This window comes from Periplaneta americana, chromosome 12 (assembly GCF_040183065.1).
Source record: "Periplaneta americana isolate PAMFEO1 chromosome 12, P.americana_PAMFEO1_priV1, whole genome shotgun sequence".
Taxonomy (NCBI): domain Eukaryota; kingdom Metazoa; phylum Arthropoda; class Insecta; order Blattodea; family Blattidae; genus Periplaneta; species Periplaneta americana.
The window spans coordinates 58,755,794-58,774,071 of record NC_091128.1 but is presented as its reverse complement, the minus strand read 5'-3'; the positions used below and the strand labels follow the sequence as shown (position 1 = coordinate 58,774,071).

The 18,278-nt window shown below is 35.4% G+C and overlaps 1 protein-coding gene across 3 annotated transcripts in view; it reads right to left on the bottom strand.

The window, feature by feature from the left end:
* The window catches only part of olf186-M (Ki-ras-induced actin-interacting protein-IP3R-interacting domain olf186-M), a 324,363-nt gene that overhangs the window by 271,916 nt on the left and 34,169 nt on the right, over positions 1-18,278 (bottom strand). For 2 of the 3 annotated variants that reach the window (XM_069841399.1, XM_069841400.1), the window contains exon 3: positions 12,961-13,078. The exons of the other annotated variant lie outside the window; for it this stretch is intronic. In XM_069841399.1, coding sequence (XP_069697500.1) covers positions 12,961-12,970 — 10 coding nt within the window. In that variant the 5' untranslated portion in view covers positions 12,971-13,078. The remainder of the gene's footprint in view (positions 1-12,960; positions 13,079-18,278) is intronic. 3 annotated transcript variants of the gene reach the window in all.

Genomic DNA, 18,278 nt, shown 5'->3' with positions numbered 1-18,278 from the left:
GTTGGTAATGTAGTTATCGGTTTGTTAAGTGAACAATATTCTGAACGAATTCTTTTACATTGTGATGTTCTAGAAAAGTGCAATAACAAAACTATAGTTAAACTGTTCAACGAAGCTATGGGTATCCTGTGGCCAAAGGGTATTATGTACGATAATGTGTTATTCTTTATTAGCGATGCTGCCCCTTATATGGTCAAAGCTGGACAAGCATTATCTGTTGTATATCCTAAATTGACTCATTTTACTTGTGTGGCGCATGCATTTCATCGTGTGGCAGAAGTGGTCAGAGACAATTTCCCTAAAGTAGATTTGTTGATTTCATCAGTGAAAAAAGTATTTCTCAAAGCTCCCAGTAGAGTTAACGTGTTGAAAGAAATGTACCCTGAAATTCCATTGCCACCAAAGCCAATTTTAACTAGATGGGGTACATGGCTAGAAGCAGTTGAATATTATGCCGAACATATAGACTCTATTAACAATGTTCTCCTTGCATTGGACTCTGAAGATGCAGTCTCAATTGATACTGCGAAAACAGTTACCTGTGACATAAGTGTGAAGAATGACTTAGCTCACATTCAGCATACATTTTCATGCATCATAAAAACGCTCAAAAGTCTCCAAAATAGGCACCTTTCACTATCTGAAAGTTTTGAAATTATAAATAGTACTGTGGAACAACTGAATCGTGGTAGAGGTAAAGTTGCAGATGCAGTAAGAGCTAAGGTGGACACTGTACTTTCAAAAAACCCTGGATATGAAGAACTACAAAAGGTTGTTGCTGTGATGAGTGGTGAATCAACAGTGAAGATTAACTTGGACTTATCCCCAGCAGACATTGTGAAATTGAATTATGTACCAGTTACTTCTTGTGACGTCGAACGCTCTTTTAGTCAGTATAAATCTATCCTCAGAGACAATAGAAGAAGATTCACTTTTCAGCACTTGAAAGAAATGTTTGTAACCTATTGTTATGGTAACAGACAATAAAAATTGTGTTTTGTTGAAACTACATTGGAAGATAAGGTACGTCCATTATATTTTTTGTTTAGTTTGATTAAAATCTACCAATATTTAACGTACATAGTCATTTTTTTATAATTTTAAGTCCATATTTAATTCCATATTTTGGTAAAAATCCATATTTAATTCCATATTTTGGTAAAAATAACTACATATATATTTACATATTTCATATATTTTTAGTCCATATAAATCCGTTCCCTGTACAGTAGTAAATACTGTATTCCTTGTTAAGGTAAGCCTAAGTGAAATGTGAACTAAATCAGATAAAAAAATTAATAGTAAATTCTAAATTTCAAATTAATTTGTACTAACTAGGGCGACGTTTACAATGAAGTCAGTGGTGGCTTGTAACCATACATTCGTAATTTTCTCGCAAACGGCTAGTTTGCGGATCCATGTCTACAGAGACTTCTTTGCTTCTATTATCGTGTACATTCAACCGTGTAAGTTTGCGACATTCTTTTTGATACCTTGTATATGTTGAAAAATATAATCATCAATGATCATTATTAGCAGAAAATACGTAGGCAGTAACTATAAAGAGTGTCCAAAATTCAAGCATCTTTTGCAGAAATAGGGTGTTTATATTCAAGATGTGTATGGTAGTACACTGCAGGTATATTGTATATGTAATTTGTGTAGTTGCTGATGGAGTCCGTGCATTGGCTTTGTGACAACAGCTAAACATGTGTTCTGTCATTACAAGCAACTGAATCTGCAATATGTTCAGTGTACTAGAAAGAGTAGCTATTGTGATGTAGAATTGTGAAGGCTGGGGGGTCGTCATATGGTGACATTCGGACTAAATTTCATCGCCCACTCCATAAAATTGGACCCACGGATAAAAGAATTCACACATTGGTGAACCAAATTTAAACGCACTAGGACAGTCGCAACGGAGACCTACAAGGACGTCCATCAATCTCCGGCGAGTAACATTTCATATTCTAGAGCAAAGTTAAGAAGTAAAGGTGATATTGCATCTCCTTGCTTTAGCCCGCAGTGAATTGGAAAGCATCTGACAGGAACTGGCCTAGAGATACGGACTCTGCTGTACGTTTCACTGAGACACATTTTAATTAATCGAACTAGTTTCTTGGGAATACCAAATTCAATAAGAATATTATATAAAACTCCTCTCTTAACCGTGTCATATGCCTTTTTTAAATCCATGAATAACTGATGTACTGTACTCTTATACTACCATTTTCTCCAATATCTGTCGAATGCAAAAAATCTTATGAATAGTCGGTCTATTACGCCTAAAACCGTACTGATGATCCCCAATAATTTCATCTACATACGGAGTTAATCTACTCAAAAGAATATTGGACAAAATATTGTACGAATTCATACGCTGTTACAATTTCTAATAAAAAGATTTTTAGTTGGTTATTTAATGATACTGTATCAACAACTAGGTTAATTATCTTCCATGGAATTGATGACACTCGCTTTACGATTAGGGAAATCCTCGGAAAAAATCCAACTAGGTAATCAACCTAAGTGGGAATGGAATGCATGATTGAGGGCAGCAGGCAAATGCGTCCGCGGTCTGAGCTACGACTATGACTAATACAAGTATTATTCCGCCTTACACAAAAATAAAAGCATAAACATTACAAAAATATTAAAACGTATTACTAGTTTATAACTAGTTTTTCAACTGATCTACGCTGGCAAGGAACCAATAGAAGGCCTACTGTGGAAGATTTTTGGAGCGGAATTTGTGGAGCACTGTATTCGAGGCACTCGTCCGATGAGCCGCCCTACAAATGCGAAATTCAGTAGCTCGTACTAGGCCTTTTTACAATTTGTAAACACTTCTTACACAAAGATTCGATCTAAAAGCAGATAGACTAAAATACGGACAATGAGACACTTTCTGAATTTATATTTTACTCTTCATTCTTGAATAAACCCTTTTAACACATATGATCACTAATGAACTATTAAGTTATTTAAATTAAATAACAACTTCACTGTGTTAACATTTTAAATTATGGTGTTATTATACCGGTACTTGATTGACTAATTATGTTGTTATATCTGACTGACTTGCTTCCATCATTTCCTGAATCCTAGCGAGTTCCAGCGCCATCTTCTGGAACTCGCTAGGATTCAGAAAATGATGGAAATAACATCGAAACAAGTGAGATATAATAACATAATTTTCAAATGTTAACACAGTGAAATCGTTATTTATTTAATTTAAATAACTTAATACTTTAGTTCATCGTGATTGTTGTTATTTAGTCAACTGTCCGAAGACAGGTTTGAACCTCATAACTGACACGAATAAGGAATCATTTATGAAGCAACTAAGTCGGGAGAAAATGGGGTAGGGTGGCCAGTTCCTTCCCCCCCTCCATTGCATACATCGCTGACTAGTTACATGTTACACTAATCAGACTTCAGATGTATACAAACAATTATTGTTCTTCCTCTGACGCATATCGCCAAGTGAGATGCATTGCCTGATAACAGATGTACATATCAGCCAGAACCTCAGTCAGAGGTAGCATCGGTGATTACCTAGGGTAGGTACAGTATATCTTACTATTGCTTCCTCTGGTTTCAAAGTAGGCACTATTAAATTTATTTTCACTTCTCTGAAACAATTTCTAGCAACGTAAGAATTAGGCCCACACAGTTTAAATTTTTACTTTATATTATGGAAAAAGCATCAACAAGGAAATAGTCATAATTAATTTTAGATAAATAGCTATTTTATGCTTTTCATTTCAAATCAAGGTCCTTCATTTTGAAAGTAAAAAGGCTATATTTCATGTACATACGTAATTCCGAATGAATTGTCTCACAGATATAGAAAATGAAGAAAATCAATCGAAAAATCGCTGTAAAGTGTAAACATATGATGTGTCAAAATCTACTTCGTTTACAGAAATCATGAAAACAATGCTCTCTCTCTCTCTCTCTCTCTCTCTACATTTTGTATACCGGTAATGAAAATTAAACAGCAATGAAGATGATGATGATGATTAATAATAATAATAATAATAATAATAAACATTTCAGTTCGACACTGAATAATGAACTTTCATGTCTACATGGTCAATCTTTGATACGTACGCCAAGTGAAACTTCTCAACAACAGTTAACAACAAGAACAGTTTGTTTCAAAGCCGGATTAGGCCAACGGTTCAAATCCCAGAAAGAGGTGACGATGATGGTGGTAGTCGTTGTGATAACGCTTATGACGATTATGACAACGATGTATTAATAACACGTATGAGAGTAAAAAAAAGTATGCTATTAAGAAGTTCTTTCCATTTAAATACTTAATTTGAAGACTTTATGTGGCTTTAAATCAGTGGTCGGCATTTGACCTTAATACACAAGCAGGGTGGAGTAGTAAGATATGATCTCCCTCCCCTTTAGCCATCACTTTTTCAGAGTTAAGCAGTTTGGGTATCCTCCCCCTCCTACATTTTCCCTTTGCTGTGTATTGCGGGCTGCATTTTATATGACGTAATCTTTGCCAATCACTGCTGTAAATATTCAAATACCATTCGATGTATGATTATAAACAAATTATAAAGAAAAAAAAACACAGCTGGACAAACTCTTACTAAATTTTCTCCATTTCCTGTATGTAGGCTTAATATTTGTTTGGTGATTATACGTAGTTTGCATTCTACTCATTGCTTACTAATGTAAGACAAGAGGCTGGTCCCCTGCTGTGACTGAGTGAATGGTCAGACCTTCAGCCTGTCACGCAGGCGGTCAGGTTCGAGTCCCACTTCGTCATCCCATAACATTCCCCGTATGCAGGTTTGCGACGCACAGAGGGGGCTTAGCCTAGTGACGAGTGGGGTAGTGGCTTACTCGAAACCTGGGTACAGCTCATTGATTTTGTCAAAACACTCGCGATGTGCAGTACGGGAACAACGTTTCTGTGGAGGGGGTAAGAATTAGTGCTGTTGATCGATCAAAATATTTCATCAATTAACTATCTGAATTTAATCGATTAATCGAGTCGATAGATTAATCGAGTTTTGATCGAGTTGAAAAAATGTTTTAATATATACTGTAACACACAATTATTGTTAAATTTAACTTGTGTTCGATGATAAGCATAAGTATTAAATGTTGTATATCTGTATATATTGTATCATTATATTCCAAAACAACTGTTTTATTACTTACTAACATTTTATTATGAGACTTATAATTTATTGTGTCAATTTCTCCGGTAATTTTGAGACAAACATAAATACGAGTAACAAAAAGTATGAAGACTCGCCTAGTTAATACTGCTTCATCCATGATTTTAAAACATGTGAGTGCATTCACATGCTCCGGATTAAATGCCGCTCTACGTTTAGTAACAATGTTTCCTGCATCACTAAACACGAAAAAAACTTTTCTTCTGTCAAGCACTTCTCCACGATCGTTCAATTTAAATCCAAACGTTTCACCGAGTTTACCTCTCAAATTCTCATATGACATAATGAAGTTTACACTTTCCACAAACCACAGAAAACTGATTTTTTTTTCTTTATCAAACTAAACACACAACCTTCATATACAAACTCAGTACAGAAACTGCAAAAGTACAGCAGTCGAAACAGAAAACTGGCCCCTATTATAATTGAATTACCAGATTTTAGAAAGAGAAGAAGGTAAGTTACGCTCTCACACACAGTGTAGACATGGCTATTTTATAAGGGATGAGGGGGACGAATCCCAGAAAAGTATGTATTTCATATGCTAGGAAGATGAGCTGACAACAAGGTGGAAGTTTTCACGGAAAACCATAAAACTTAATAAGGGTTTCGCATTGCGTTTCAACTTTCAATAGAGGTAGACTAGGTCACTGTCCTCGTATCTCCATCTCTTTCTGAAGTGTTTGTGCAAAGATTTTCCTTACGCTACCTGGTTTACAGTTAGAAAATAACAGTATTAGTGTGCTTTTAAGTAAGCAATTTCCGAGAGATAAATATTGTCGGAATTTTTAGTATAAGTTTGTATTAACAAAATAATAATTAACATCAACTATAACCGATTAATTTTAATCGACTAGATTATTCGATTAAATGTCTTTGATCGATTAATCTTACAACAGAAATTGATCTTACCGAGTTCTGGGCAAAGACAAACTCATTCCCCAATAATTTGTAAATAGACTCATCCCATCTCGTGCGCAGCTCTGTAGGAAGAGTGGAGGAGTGTCTGGACATAATGAATGCACTATACACAGCGAACCTTAGTGTAGTCAGCCGGTGTGGGTTTGGGAATGCGCCTAGCATTGGCGCAGTGCTGGGTCATAGTGTCCCTTTCCGAAAATCCTATTCCATTCAAGACAAGACCGTTAATCAGGCTGAAGAATGATTTAGGCTTTCTTTATTATTTATTACCCACCTCAGAGGTCACTGAAATATGTTTTCGTTCAAGTCAGTGCTTCTATAATAATATATTAATAAGAGATACTGAAGTGTGCTTTTCTTCAAATATGTGCAGACTCTGTAAACATTATTTGGAGGTTATTAAATTGCATTACACGTGTTAATTTGTTGAAGTATTATTTAATTTGTACTATAGCAATACATTTTAAGCATGTGCTTGAGACCAAGAAGGGGTGACTGAAGATAAAAATTACCGAGCTTTTCTAATCTGAACCCCAACACAAGAGCACTCCTCACACGTAGGAAGAATTGAAGTGAAGTAATGATGGGCGATAATATCAAATTCCAGCGACGAATTTCGCCTTTTGAACGTAACTTTGTGTCAAGAATGCGTGCATGTATATGGGCAGCCTTATACAAACAGGTAAGTGTCGATGTTGCGAGCTTTGTGATAGTAAATTGCACTGGAAAATAATGAACTGCACTTCAAAGAAACCGGACGGTTAATCACTTACCATGTAAACTGCACAGATGGATTAAGAGAAGATGATACAAACTGCACTGAAGCTATGAGCTGATATTTTTTGTATAGACTGTACTAACAATTGAATTTATTACGCGTGTCGATTATAAAACACTTGTTCAACACTAATACTGTACTTTATGCGTATCGATTATCAATTCTTGTTCAACACATAGTGTACTGTATCACTTCAATGACAATTCAACACTAAGATCACTATACAAAACGTCGCAATAGTCAAAGTGATGCCTTACTTTGACTATTGCGACGTTTTGTATAGTGATCTTAGTGTTGAATTGTCATTGAGGCTTCAGCGTGTTCATAATGCTTGTGTTCGTTTCATTTTTAACAGCCGTCGCTATGATCATGTCTCCGAGTATTTCTTTCAATTATCTTGGCTTCGTTTACGGGAGAGACGTTCAGTTCATTCACTCTGTTGTATCAGATTTTAAATAATTCCACACCTATCTACCTAGTTCCTCGCTTCACACTTTTAGCATCCCACCACAACCGTGATACACGTTCAAAGCATAACCTTGTTCTATCAATTCCACATCATCAAACATCTCTCTACTCTTGCTTCCTTCACAATACGCACAGCCCGTTCCTGGAATTCCTTGTCACAGGAAATCAGGAGCAGTCGGAGTCTGAAATCTTTTAAGTACACACTACTTAGAAATTTTTTTATTGAACAGAACTAGACTCTTGCGGAAGTTTCTAAATAGTCTTAAATGACCAAGTTATTTTTTTCTCCTCTTTTTTTTTTCTTTTCCTTTTTTATTATCTTGATATATTACTTAATAATTTGTTTGTATGCCATTTAGTACGACTTTGCTAATCAACATTTTATGTCTCGTAACCCACATGTATTTTCCTATTAATATATTAACTGGATACTGTATCTCAAGTGAATTAATCGTCGAATTTATCTCGAGCATTTTAGGTCTTATAAATGGTGTGTGTCTGTGTGTGTATGTGTATATATATATTTTTTCCCTTTATGTTGTGTAACTGATTTTGATTATGGGTAATTTTCTACTTTATTTTATATTGTCCTTATATTATGTAACCGATCTTGACTATTTATAATTTTATATTATGTAATTGATCTTGACTATTTGTAATTTTCTACTATATTTTATGTAATTTCTAAGGTATCTTCTTTTGTGTTGTTTTGCAATCTAATTTTGTATTTCATGTATATTGAAACCTGGTTGAGTAGAAGAGAAGGCCTCATGACTACTAACGACTAACGACTAACTACAAACACTACCACTACCACTACTTCAGTTTATTATGCGTGTCGATTATCGAACACTTGTTCATCACTAATACTGTACTGTATTTTGGCAAAGCTATAACATGTATTTTTTATGAATCTGAATCGATCAATTTTTCCTTCTTGCTAATCAGAAATTTGTCTTTCAACGTAAATTTGTCCCTTCTTAGTGTGTGAATTTTTTCCTCTATGTGGTGTATTGATGCTATTGATCTTTACGTAAACTTCGAACTGAAGACTGATTTTTTCCACCAGGAATTGGTTAAATGAAACTTGGACAGAAAATTTTCAGTATTTACCCACACGTTTTTCACTGCAACATGAATAGCTATTTCGAGATCTGAAATTATTGTAGAAGGCTCAAATGTCTTATTAAAATTCTCCTCACATTTGCTACAAATGGCAAATTCAAGAAAGTCGATGTATCGATTCTCGAGTGTACAGACTGGGCAAAAATATTGGACAAAACTTAATAAAATGAGAAAAAGTGCAATTTACAACATCCAGTACAATTTACCACATGTAAAATCAGTGCAATTTACATACAAGAAGTTTGAATTCCAGTGCAATTTACTACCGCCCCTATTAACCAGACCCCGGGACTCAAAGGAGTTCTCGGGATACGACCGCTAGCCGCACGGGAACTACTCGCATTAACTGTGGGACAGCAAGGAAATAAACTCACTGTATAAATTAAAATAACTAACTAGGAAACTCGTTCACTTGTAGATCTCTTGCTTTATGAAAGGGCTATTGTTGTGAATATAGGCTAAATACCATTGCTAAATTCTACAGGGGATGGAGAGAAGCATAAAGCAATGCACTATAAAATCAGGCACTATTTTGATATTATGTTAAATATGAATAACTGAAATCCGAAATCCGCTAATTGATAAGTCTCTCAACTGTGAGTCGTTTACTTGCTTATCCCATCACACGATGCAAGATTGTTAGCATTAAATAACAAATAAACTTATCTCATGTAACCAAATAATTCTTGAAATATGTTTAAATGAAAGAAAATAGGCTGAAAAAATACAGATATACACATAAATCAACATCATATCAACAATTCTCTTACATACTCTTAATTATTATCCTTAGATGTATTACCTGAAATATTTTCTTATAATTATAAATAAATATTTAAGTATACAAACCTTTCACTTCTATAACCAATTATTAAATTTACACTAGAACATTCACAACATTGCTGCTAAAAATGCACATTTATTATCTGGATTATGCATGTTCAACTCTTACTTCAACAGACTACGAAAATGTGGAATAATATGTATTCTACTTAGTGATCTGGTCATTCCACTTAACGTAGTGCACGTATTGTGGACAGGGAAAGCTAACATACAAGCAGAACTTGAGAGTAACACAATAATACAAGCCAGTGTATAAAGTAAACCTGAAGAATCAATGTTAGAGGATATCAATTTCGTAAAGAAAACAAATGTTAACAAAAATTTCTACCATACGAACATGAAGCAGAATCTGGAATTTAGACGAAGTCATTCAAGTTGAAGGCAGATAACTTTGCCTACAATATAATAGTAAGGCTATCATAAAACAATATAGGCTACTTATGTATTCTAACTCGTAAAATCAGCGTAAAAGGGCTGAAAATAAAACATTGAGGGTAAAATTTAATTATATTCCCTATTAGACCTACTCCATTCTTATGAGCATGAATTCGTTAAAACAATAAAAATTATTTTGAAATTAATGTTTTGGAATTTACAATTTATTTGAGCTATTGTGGAAAATAATTGACTTGGTGTGTCTATTTGCATGCATAGGCCCTATACAAAACGTAAATACATCAAATACTTCTCACATTAAGTACAGTGTCCTAGACAGTTATCCGATATTAAATCACGTGATTAAGTTTCTGTATTGAACATCAGTTCAGAAAACAATATAGGAACACAATGTTCATTATTCTAAAAAAAAAGGCCTTTGTGTTAATAAAATGTTTCTCCTATACTACATAAAAATATAAATTTCGGTACCGTAAGTCCCATTCTAGAGGACCATATTGGCTTCACTGATATTAATGCTATGTTCACATCGATGGAGTTATCACTGAGACTTGTGCCTACTAGGGAATTCATCCCTAATATCTCCGCACAAATACTGACTTGGAAGCTTTGTTGCGGGACATGTGCCTTGTACATGTTGTAAAGAAAACACAATGCACATGTCTCGAAGTTCTGAGTGCGCATGCGCGTTCTCTATGCCTTGTAAGCGGTGATTCTTTTGTTCATTCCCACTGTTTACCAAGTTTCCAACTGGACGAGAAATTGAGTAACCAAAAGCCAACATAATAAAACTGATTAAAAAATTTCATATTAGGAAATGTTTGTGGAATTCTGGCTTGGGTTGGCTTCGCTTTTCGAGAGCCAGAACCGGGACGAATCCTTGTACTTGACTTACTTTGGCCCACTGTGCGTTCTATAAGTTACAGTGTGTCTCAGCATGAATGTGAAATACTACAAGATAATGCAGTTCGAGTTAATCTACTACATAGCTTTAACCTAATATACCTATGTCCGAAATTTAACGGTTGGGAAGTTATTGATGGGCAAACTTTTAAATGGAGAGAGGCATTATAGACGTATTTCTACGTCTTAAAACACTGTCACACGATACATTATTAAAAATGCTGCATTTTGTGGTGTTCCAATAAGTTTATTTCATATGTTAAATACAAACTCAGTAAGGAAATAAGACAAATTACTAAAGTTGCCCTTATTAAGGATTTCATGAATTGTAAATTCATATCAGGTGCCGGTACCGGTTCTCTTTTCGACCTCAGTGAAACACTTGGTAACTTGCCAGTTTCAGATAACATCCGGTAAACACGGGAAGATACACAGCTAGCTGGAATCCTTCGATTAGAAAAATGTCGTCTGTATTCGACAGCAGAAAATGCTCTGTCATCACAAAATTCAGAAACAAAAAGCATGTCTGCATATTCACGATATGAATATCCGATTTAATGTCAAGTGAACGTGTATTCACGTATGTGTTGCGTAAGCGTCGCGGTGCTCAGATGTGGCGTGTGCAAAAGATCTGGCGTAACACGTCAAGTATAGTACACAGGACCGCAATGTTTCAGTATTTCTCGCCTTAATTTCTCCCAAACCGTTAGACTTCGGACATGGGTATACCAGGTTAAATCGATATAGCTTAATCCAAACTAAATTATCCTGAAGCATTTTACATTACTCCTAAGACGACCTGTATACGAGATGATTGTTCAAATTCGACAGGTGGTCTGGCTGGCATTCGTGAATCGGATGCTGAGAGGCGGGTCATCTTTCCTCAGCTCTGACTGAGCTGGATCCCACCCTCAAACGAGTCCCTCATAAGCCCCAGAGCCCGAAACCCCAAACTCTTCCTATAGCAGCATCGAAAAACTCGTACTACTCCCATCTGACTTCATCCCAGCCTATTTTTAACTATTGCAGATGATAGATGAAAAGAAGAGAAGGTGGAGAGTGTTTGTGCAATGAAGATGGAAAGGAGAGTACCCCAAGAAGAACCCTGTGGATCGTCTTTGTTCATCACAAATTCCATAACGACCTGACCGGGTATCGAACTCGGGCAACCTCGATGAAAGACGAGCGCGCTTGTGGAACCCTACTTGCAATGGTAATAAGAAGTGGCAACTGTAACACGATAGTTTTGTAGAACTGGAGGCGATATTCAATGGCAATCAAGGGACGTAATATATAGGTCTACGTCAGAATGATAACGGTACTGCTTTTAACTGCTATGCTATCACACTGAGCAATGTTCCAGGCATGTTTAAAAATCCTTGACTCTACTCAGGTGTGGAAGAGAAGGCCTAATGGCCATAACTCCGCCAGAATAAATAAATAGGCCTATACAAGTTTTAAACCGTAACAGATTTGTAATTGCTTGCCATGACTAGGGGCCAACATTTTTTTTTTAAGTTGCGTATCCTCCATCTACGCTTTTTCTCTTCATGAATTATACTTGTCGTGCTTATACCATAAAAACAAGTGGTCAGAATATGAAGAAACAGTACTAGTGTCTATCCTTCGATTTATGCGTTAAATGTGAACATCTGCTTGGATACTTGTATCAAGTAACAAGTATCCGGGCACACGTATCTGAGATATTATGTGCAGAGATTTGTCCCAGGTACAAATCCTTGTTGTGAACGTAGCATAAGTTATAACATTAAGACAACTCAAGTTAACAAGTTTGTTTTGCGATCTATACAAACATATTAATTAAAACAAATTTTTAAGAGTTCACTAGAAACTCGCTAATTTTTTAGTTTCTTAGAAAGCTGGCTTGGGTTATGTACTTTCAAGATCTTCAGTATAAAATGCTGATCTTACGGGTAGACAGTTTGTGAATACATTATCTTTCGGTTACAAAATAAATTGCAGGATATGGGGAGGAAAAGCAGAACTAAAGATGAGCGTCTTGGTGAAAGTGGCTTAATATCATCTCACGACACCCAAACCTAAAAGGTGAAGAATGTTACAAAATGCACATGGTTGGCTGGAGGCATTATACGTAACAGTAAAAGCACAGTTCAAATGTATGTACACAAGCTGAAATCGGAAAAGTTGCATCAACACTCCCCGTGTCATTACGGGGGAATGCAAGACGACAGAGAGTGAGAGACAGTGCCAAGCAGAGACAAGAAGACAGAGAGATAGAGAGAGCTGTGGTTACTCCAGGATGTAAGTGCAGTAATCACGATTTCTTTTTACCTGTATCCATTATTTTCCCCGTGCAATTTTACACCCTGTCCCAATCTCATCAATCACCACCACCTCTCGGGTATGCCGCTGCAGACAACGGCCCCCGTCCATCTCACTCCTCCCTCAGCTTGCAAAAACAAAATACATCCACATGAGGATACATTCCCGGTGCCTTCGCCGGAAATACCAGGAGCCAACACCAGCACTATACCATCTGAATTTTACGTTGTTGATCTGTCATTAACTCTTAACAGTGACAAACGTTGCGTAAGGTTCACTTTTCACTCTGAAAGGAGCACTCTGCTCCTGACCTCAGGCACACACGGAATGGCCTGCCTTTTCACAATTACTGAAAGTAATGTACTTGCTAGTTACCTCGAATTCAATTTAGTATTACACATTTCACTTTACCGACCTCATAAAAACTCATTATCTAAAAAAAATCACAGACGTCGCCAACTGAGCGCAGGATAAAGTGGAGAAGAGAGGGGAGGACTTCGCTTGTGCTAATTATATAACCATATAGTGTAAATATGTGTTTACTGTCTCTTATAATTCACTCAGATCCTTGGATTTTCGGAAAGTGAATCGACTAGTTCTCTTATCAAAGTTGTAAATTACTATTAAAACTGCGCAGTTCCGAGTTCGAGAATTGAAACTGGTACATCTTTTACTTTAAGCAATCGAAGACCAACTGTCGCCTCATCTCCCACACGCTACCCACTATAACCATCTCGATGCCAATTAATTTCGTACCACAATGCTCATCATTAGAGTACATCAAGACTGGATAAATTGTCTCTGAAGTCACGTAAGTCCTTCATATTTCATCAGATTTCTTACGAGGTGTTTTATAATACTTCTACTTTAAATAAATTGATTTTAACTTCAATAATCCCAAATAAACCGTAAAACATGTACAATATAACCCTGCAAGACAAACTCGATACCATCTAATAATACTTACAGTCTGATCAAATGTAAGACTTTCTTTAGCATGTCTCTTACAAAACATGTATTACAAAAATTTTATTGAGATGTACGTATATAAAGTTACTATCATCATATTCCAGTGTAATATTGAAATATTATAAAACACAACTTTGTATCTCTAAGATGCTGAAACTGGCCTATTTACTGCAGACAGACTTACACAATAAGATGTCTCTTAAATAATAAACCTGAGGAACTTCGGTGCACTCATATTGATATTAATGTAGCAATAAATGTTAGGTGCGGTATTTCAGCAAATGGTTCTTGAAATCTATTTAACAGACATTATCAAGACTTCGAAAGATTAACTGAAATTCACAATACTGAATTCAAAACTAAGTAGGCTACAATTGTGGACGTCAACCTAACAAGGCCGTATAACTGAAAATGATGTTCCGAGATAATTGAGTTTAAAAGTTAATTGACTTTCTGTATGTAAATACCAATTACTGTATAATTATGAAGTGATACATATTCCTTACTTATTATGACTGAAAGTATATCAACAGGGAAATAAATAAAAAAAAGTACGAAAGAGGGAGATAAGACGTGTTTCTTTCCAGCTATACATAAGCCCTTTTTAAGGTGAACGTTTTAATTTCATTTAAGTCATATGAATGTAATAAATTTGACTAAAATGTTACAAGTATACTGAGCTAAACTGTAAGAAATGAGAACTTATTTGACTTTTACTCCTAAATACATAATAATTAAACATGCTTGTTCATATTTGAGTGCAATAGAAATAAATAAGTTCAACATACATCTTCACTTGTAAAGTTCCAAATGAGGTAATAGTCACTGTTAATCCTACTAATGACATGAAATTATTACAAAAAAATGGAATCACCCAGCAAACTCACTTTTAGTCTCTAGCATGAATCAGACGTTTCATCTTCGGATACAACAGCAAGGCTTGCTTCTTCCAGTGCATCAAGAAGGTAAATAAATCTCTAATATGCCTTTCTTTAGCTGTATTAAGGGGAACACGTTTCACTAAAGGAGGGATTAGATTCCTCATTCATTGGCTTCATAGCCTTTCTTCCAAAATGTAAACGCAGTGAACACATTAGACTAGTTCTTAGAAGTTGATACTTTTCCTGAAGGCTCACAAAACATTTTGACGATATTTCTGGATTTAAAACACAGATTGCTTACTTCTCTTTTTCAGAAAATAAATACTCAGTACTTCAGACCAGTCTTCCAAAACGGAGCTGTCCCATAACACCGTGAATGGTTGTGACATCTCGCAACAGGACGAAATAACTTCAAGATACTCTTTAGCAGTCTCAACATTTGACATTTTCTTAATCTTCATGCTGTATAGTCCAAAATTTCAGTCACATTGCCAGTAGCTATGCCCTCTTACTGGAAATATATTAAAATTTTCACATTTATACTTTGCAAAAACGTAAGATAAATGACAGAAATTTGACATTTTTAATTGTTTCCCTGTACCATCAGAGAACATCACAATATTCTTGAAGGGATAAGATTTCATAAAATTCACTAGAAATAGGTGTACAAATGAAATAACAGAATCAGCATTCTTTTTTCCTTCTGTTTTCAAAAATGTATACATGTAGCTCTTAGAATCTCTAGTATGCAGATGTATATTAAAGACGTAACACCACAGATGTTTGCTGCTTTCCATGGCTTTACAGTTGCGCACACACAACCACTCACTAAGCCAAACAATACACAAATCAACCTGCACCAACTGATCACATGAGAGGGCGTGGTGTGTCACATCGTTCTGTTGTTTTGTGCCATCTAGTTAACTGGGATTGCAATCATTTTTCGTCAACTGATAAAAGAACATCTGTAGATGAAGAAAAATATAATCCCCCTAAAAAGGGTGTACGGTGCTATATGCCGTTGTTAGGCTGACGTCCTTAATTGTGACCACAAGGTCCCACCATTCTCATACATAATATTGGAAACATTATTCCATGATGAATCTTTTGTACACTACTTTTAACACTTGAATATAAATAATTGATTAAATGGCGATCTTACTTGTGTTAATTATGTAAGCATGTGTGGCTTACAGCTGTTTCGGTGTTACTTGACACCATCCTCAGAGCCTACTAGATCTCGGCACTATCTCAACTTCGCTGCCTGTTGTGTTTCAGAACACATACACTATTTGACACAACTCTTCACCACACAAACGCACCCACACAACAGGCAGCGAAGTTGAAATAGCGCCGAGATCTAGTAGGCTCTGAGGATGGTGTCAAGTAACACCGAAACAGGTGTAAGCCACACATGCTTACATAATTAACACAAGTAAGATCGCCATTTAATCAATTATACAAATATTATTCAATCTGCCAAATGTTTTTCTCTGGTGAAACGCAAAGGTATGCAATAACGGCAGCTTTTCTCTTTCAACTTTTTAAAACTGTGTTAACAATTCTGTCATATAATGGTAAAATGAATCATACAATCGGCAGTGGATACAAACGTCAACCTATAATTCCATGAAAAAGGTGTTTCTAATAATATGTGCCGAACTTGGTTGCTACTATAAATCTGTACAACTTGTAAATTTTTGGTGAGTACCAGCACCTTTTTCATAGAAGAAATGCACTGAGTCTACCTAAAGGTATGCATCTTTCAAAATCTGGAAATATTTTATTCTTATAATTATGTTAGCAGTAATAATAGTAGCAATACTATCATTATCACCATACCTACTAGAATAGTGAAAGATAAAAATAGGAATTGAGAAGAAAAAATATTACCTAATTCCTATAACTGTTTCTAAAACCTACAAAAAAAAAAAAAAAAAAAAAAAAAAAAAAAAAAAAAAAAAAAAACTTTCTTTCATTTAAACAAATATGCTGCAAAATGAAAAAGTCACTGAATAAATGTTATTTTTCGGTAGTCTAATAACTTGTACACTAAAGTAAAGCTTCAACCTCACTTTACACAGTGACTCTCTTGCTTTATCTCTCCATTTTTAGCAAATAAAATATTTTTATACTTTCAATAATATAATTAAAGGTATGACACTCAAAATGTTATGCTATTCTTCCCCTCGTGTATCAATAAACTGCACCGTAAGTTATGGAACTTGGAAACAGATATTATTTATGACATTAATAGTAGCCTACACACAGCATATCTGTCAAAGCACGCTATCTAATTTGAAAATGGAAAATTAATTTACCTAAATTATACAAAGTCATATTATAAAATGCAGAGTTCTGATAAAAATTATTAATAAAGACTATCTGAAAATAAAAGAAAAAATCAACTGGTGTCAAAAGAAAATACTTTTTAAGGTTTCATCATTAACACAAGGCCCATTCACAATGAAAACTTTAACATTAACACGAGGACACAAATGCTACAGTAGCAGTTTAGTCATGATTCACAATGAAAACTTGACATTACAATAAAACCATGAAATACTGTGTCATCGAAAATGATTGCCGGGATTATAAATTGTTGTCATAAAAAAGTAGTTAACGGATATACATGTGTGGCGCCTTAAAATGCTCAGAAATGTTTAAAGTTTTGTGTGACCTTAAGACTTATTGGTGCATGCGCCAAAATGGAGGTGATTGTTCACACAGTTTTCTTTGTTTTCAGTGTGAATTTGTGCGTGGCAGAATGTGGACCATTCAGCAGAAAGCTGAGATTGTGTTGTGGTACGTTGAATTGAAATCGGTTGTGGCAGTGCAACGTAAATGGCAATATTTGCATCCACGAGAAAACCCTTCAGATGACAAAGCTTTGAATAGGTGGCTGAAACAGTTCAAAGAAACTGGTAGTGTTGAGAAGAGACAATCTTCTGGCTGACCAAGAACATCGGAGGAAGATGTGAAACATATATAAGGCAATCCTGCATTAGAAGCACAAAGAAATCAATTGCTCATAGAAATTTTGCATTCGAGATTTCAAAAACTACCATTCAAAATGTTCTGCACAAATGCTTATGGCTCCGTGCTTAAAAAATTCAGCTGCTGCATGAATTTAAATTGAATGATAGAGAAAAACGTGGTATTTGGTAGTTTTATGCTTAACAGAAATTATGATGAGGAAAATTTCCTACAGTGCTTTTGTTTCAGTGACAAAACAACATTTCATGTGAGTGGGTGCGTTAATTGATATAACTGTCGCATTTGGGGTTCAGCCATTGAGGGAGATTCATGAGTACGTTCAAATGTCACCAAAGATGAACGTCTGGTGCGGACTGCTGTACAATCATGTTGTTGGTCAGAGCCATCTGTGTTGGTTCCTTCTTCTTCAATGAAAACATCATTACTGGGGTTGTGGATCTTGACTTACGAACACTACATGTTTCCACAGTTTGAAGACTG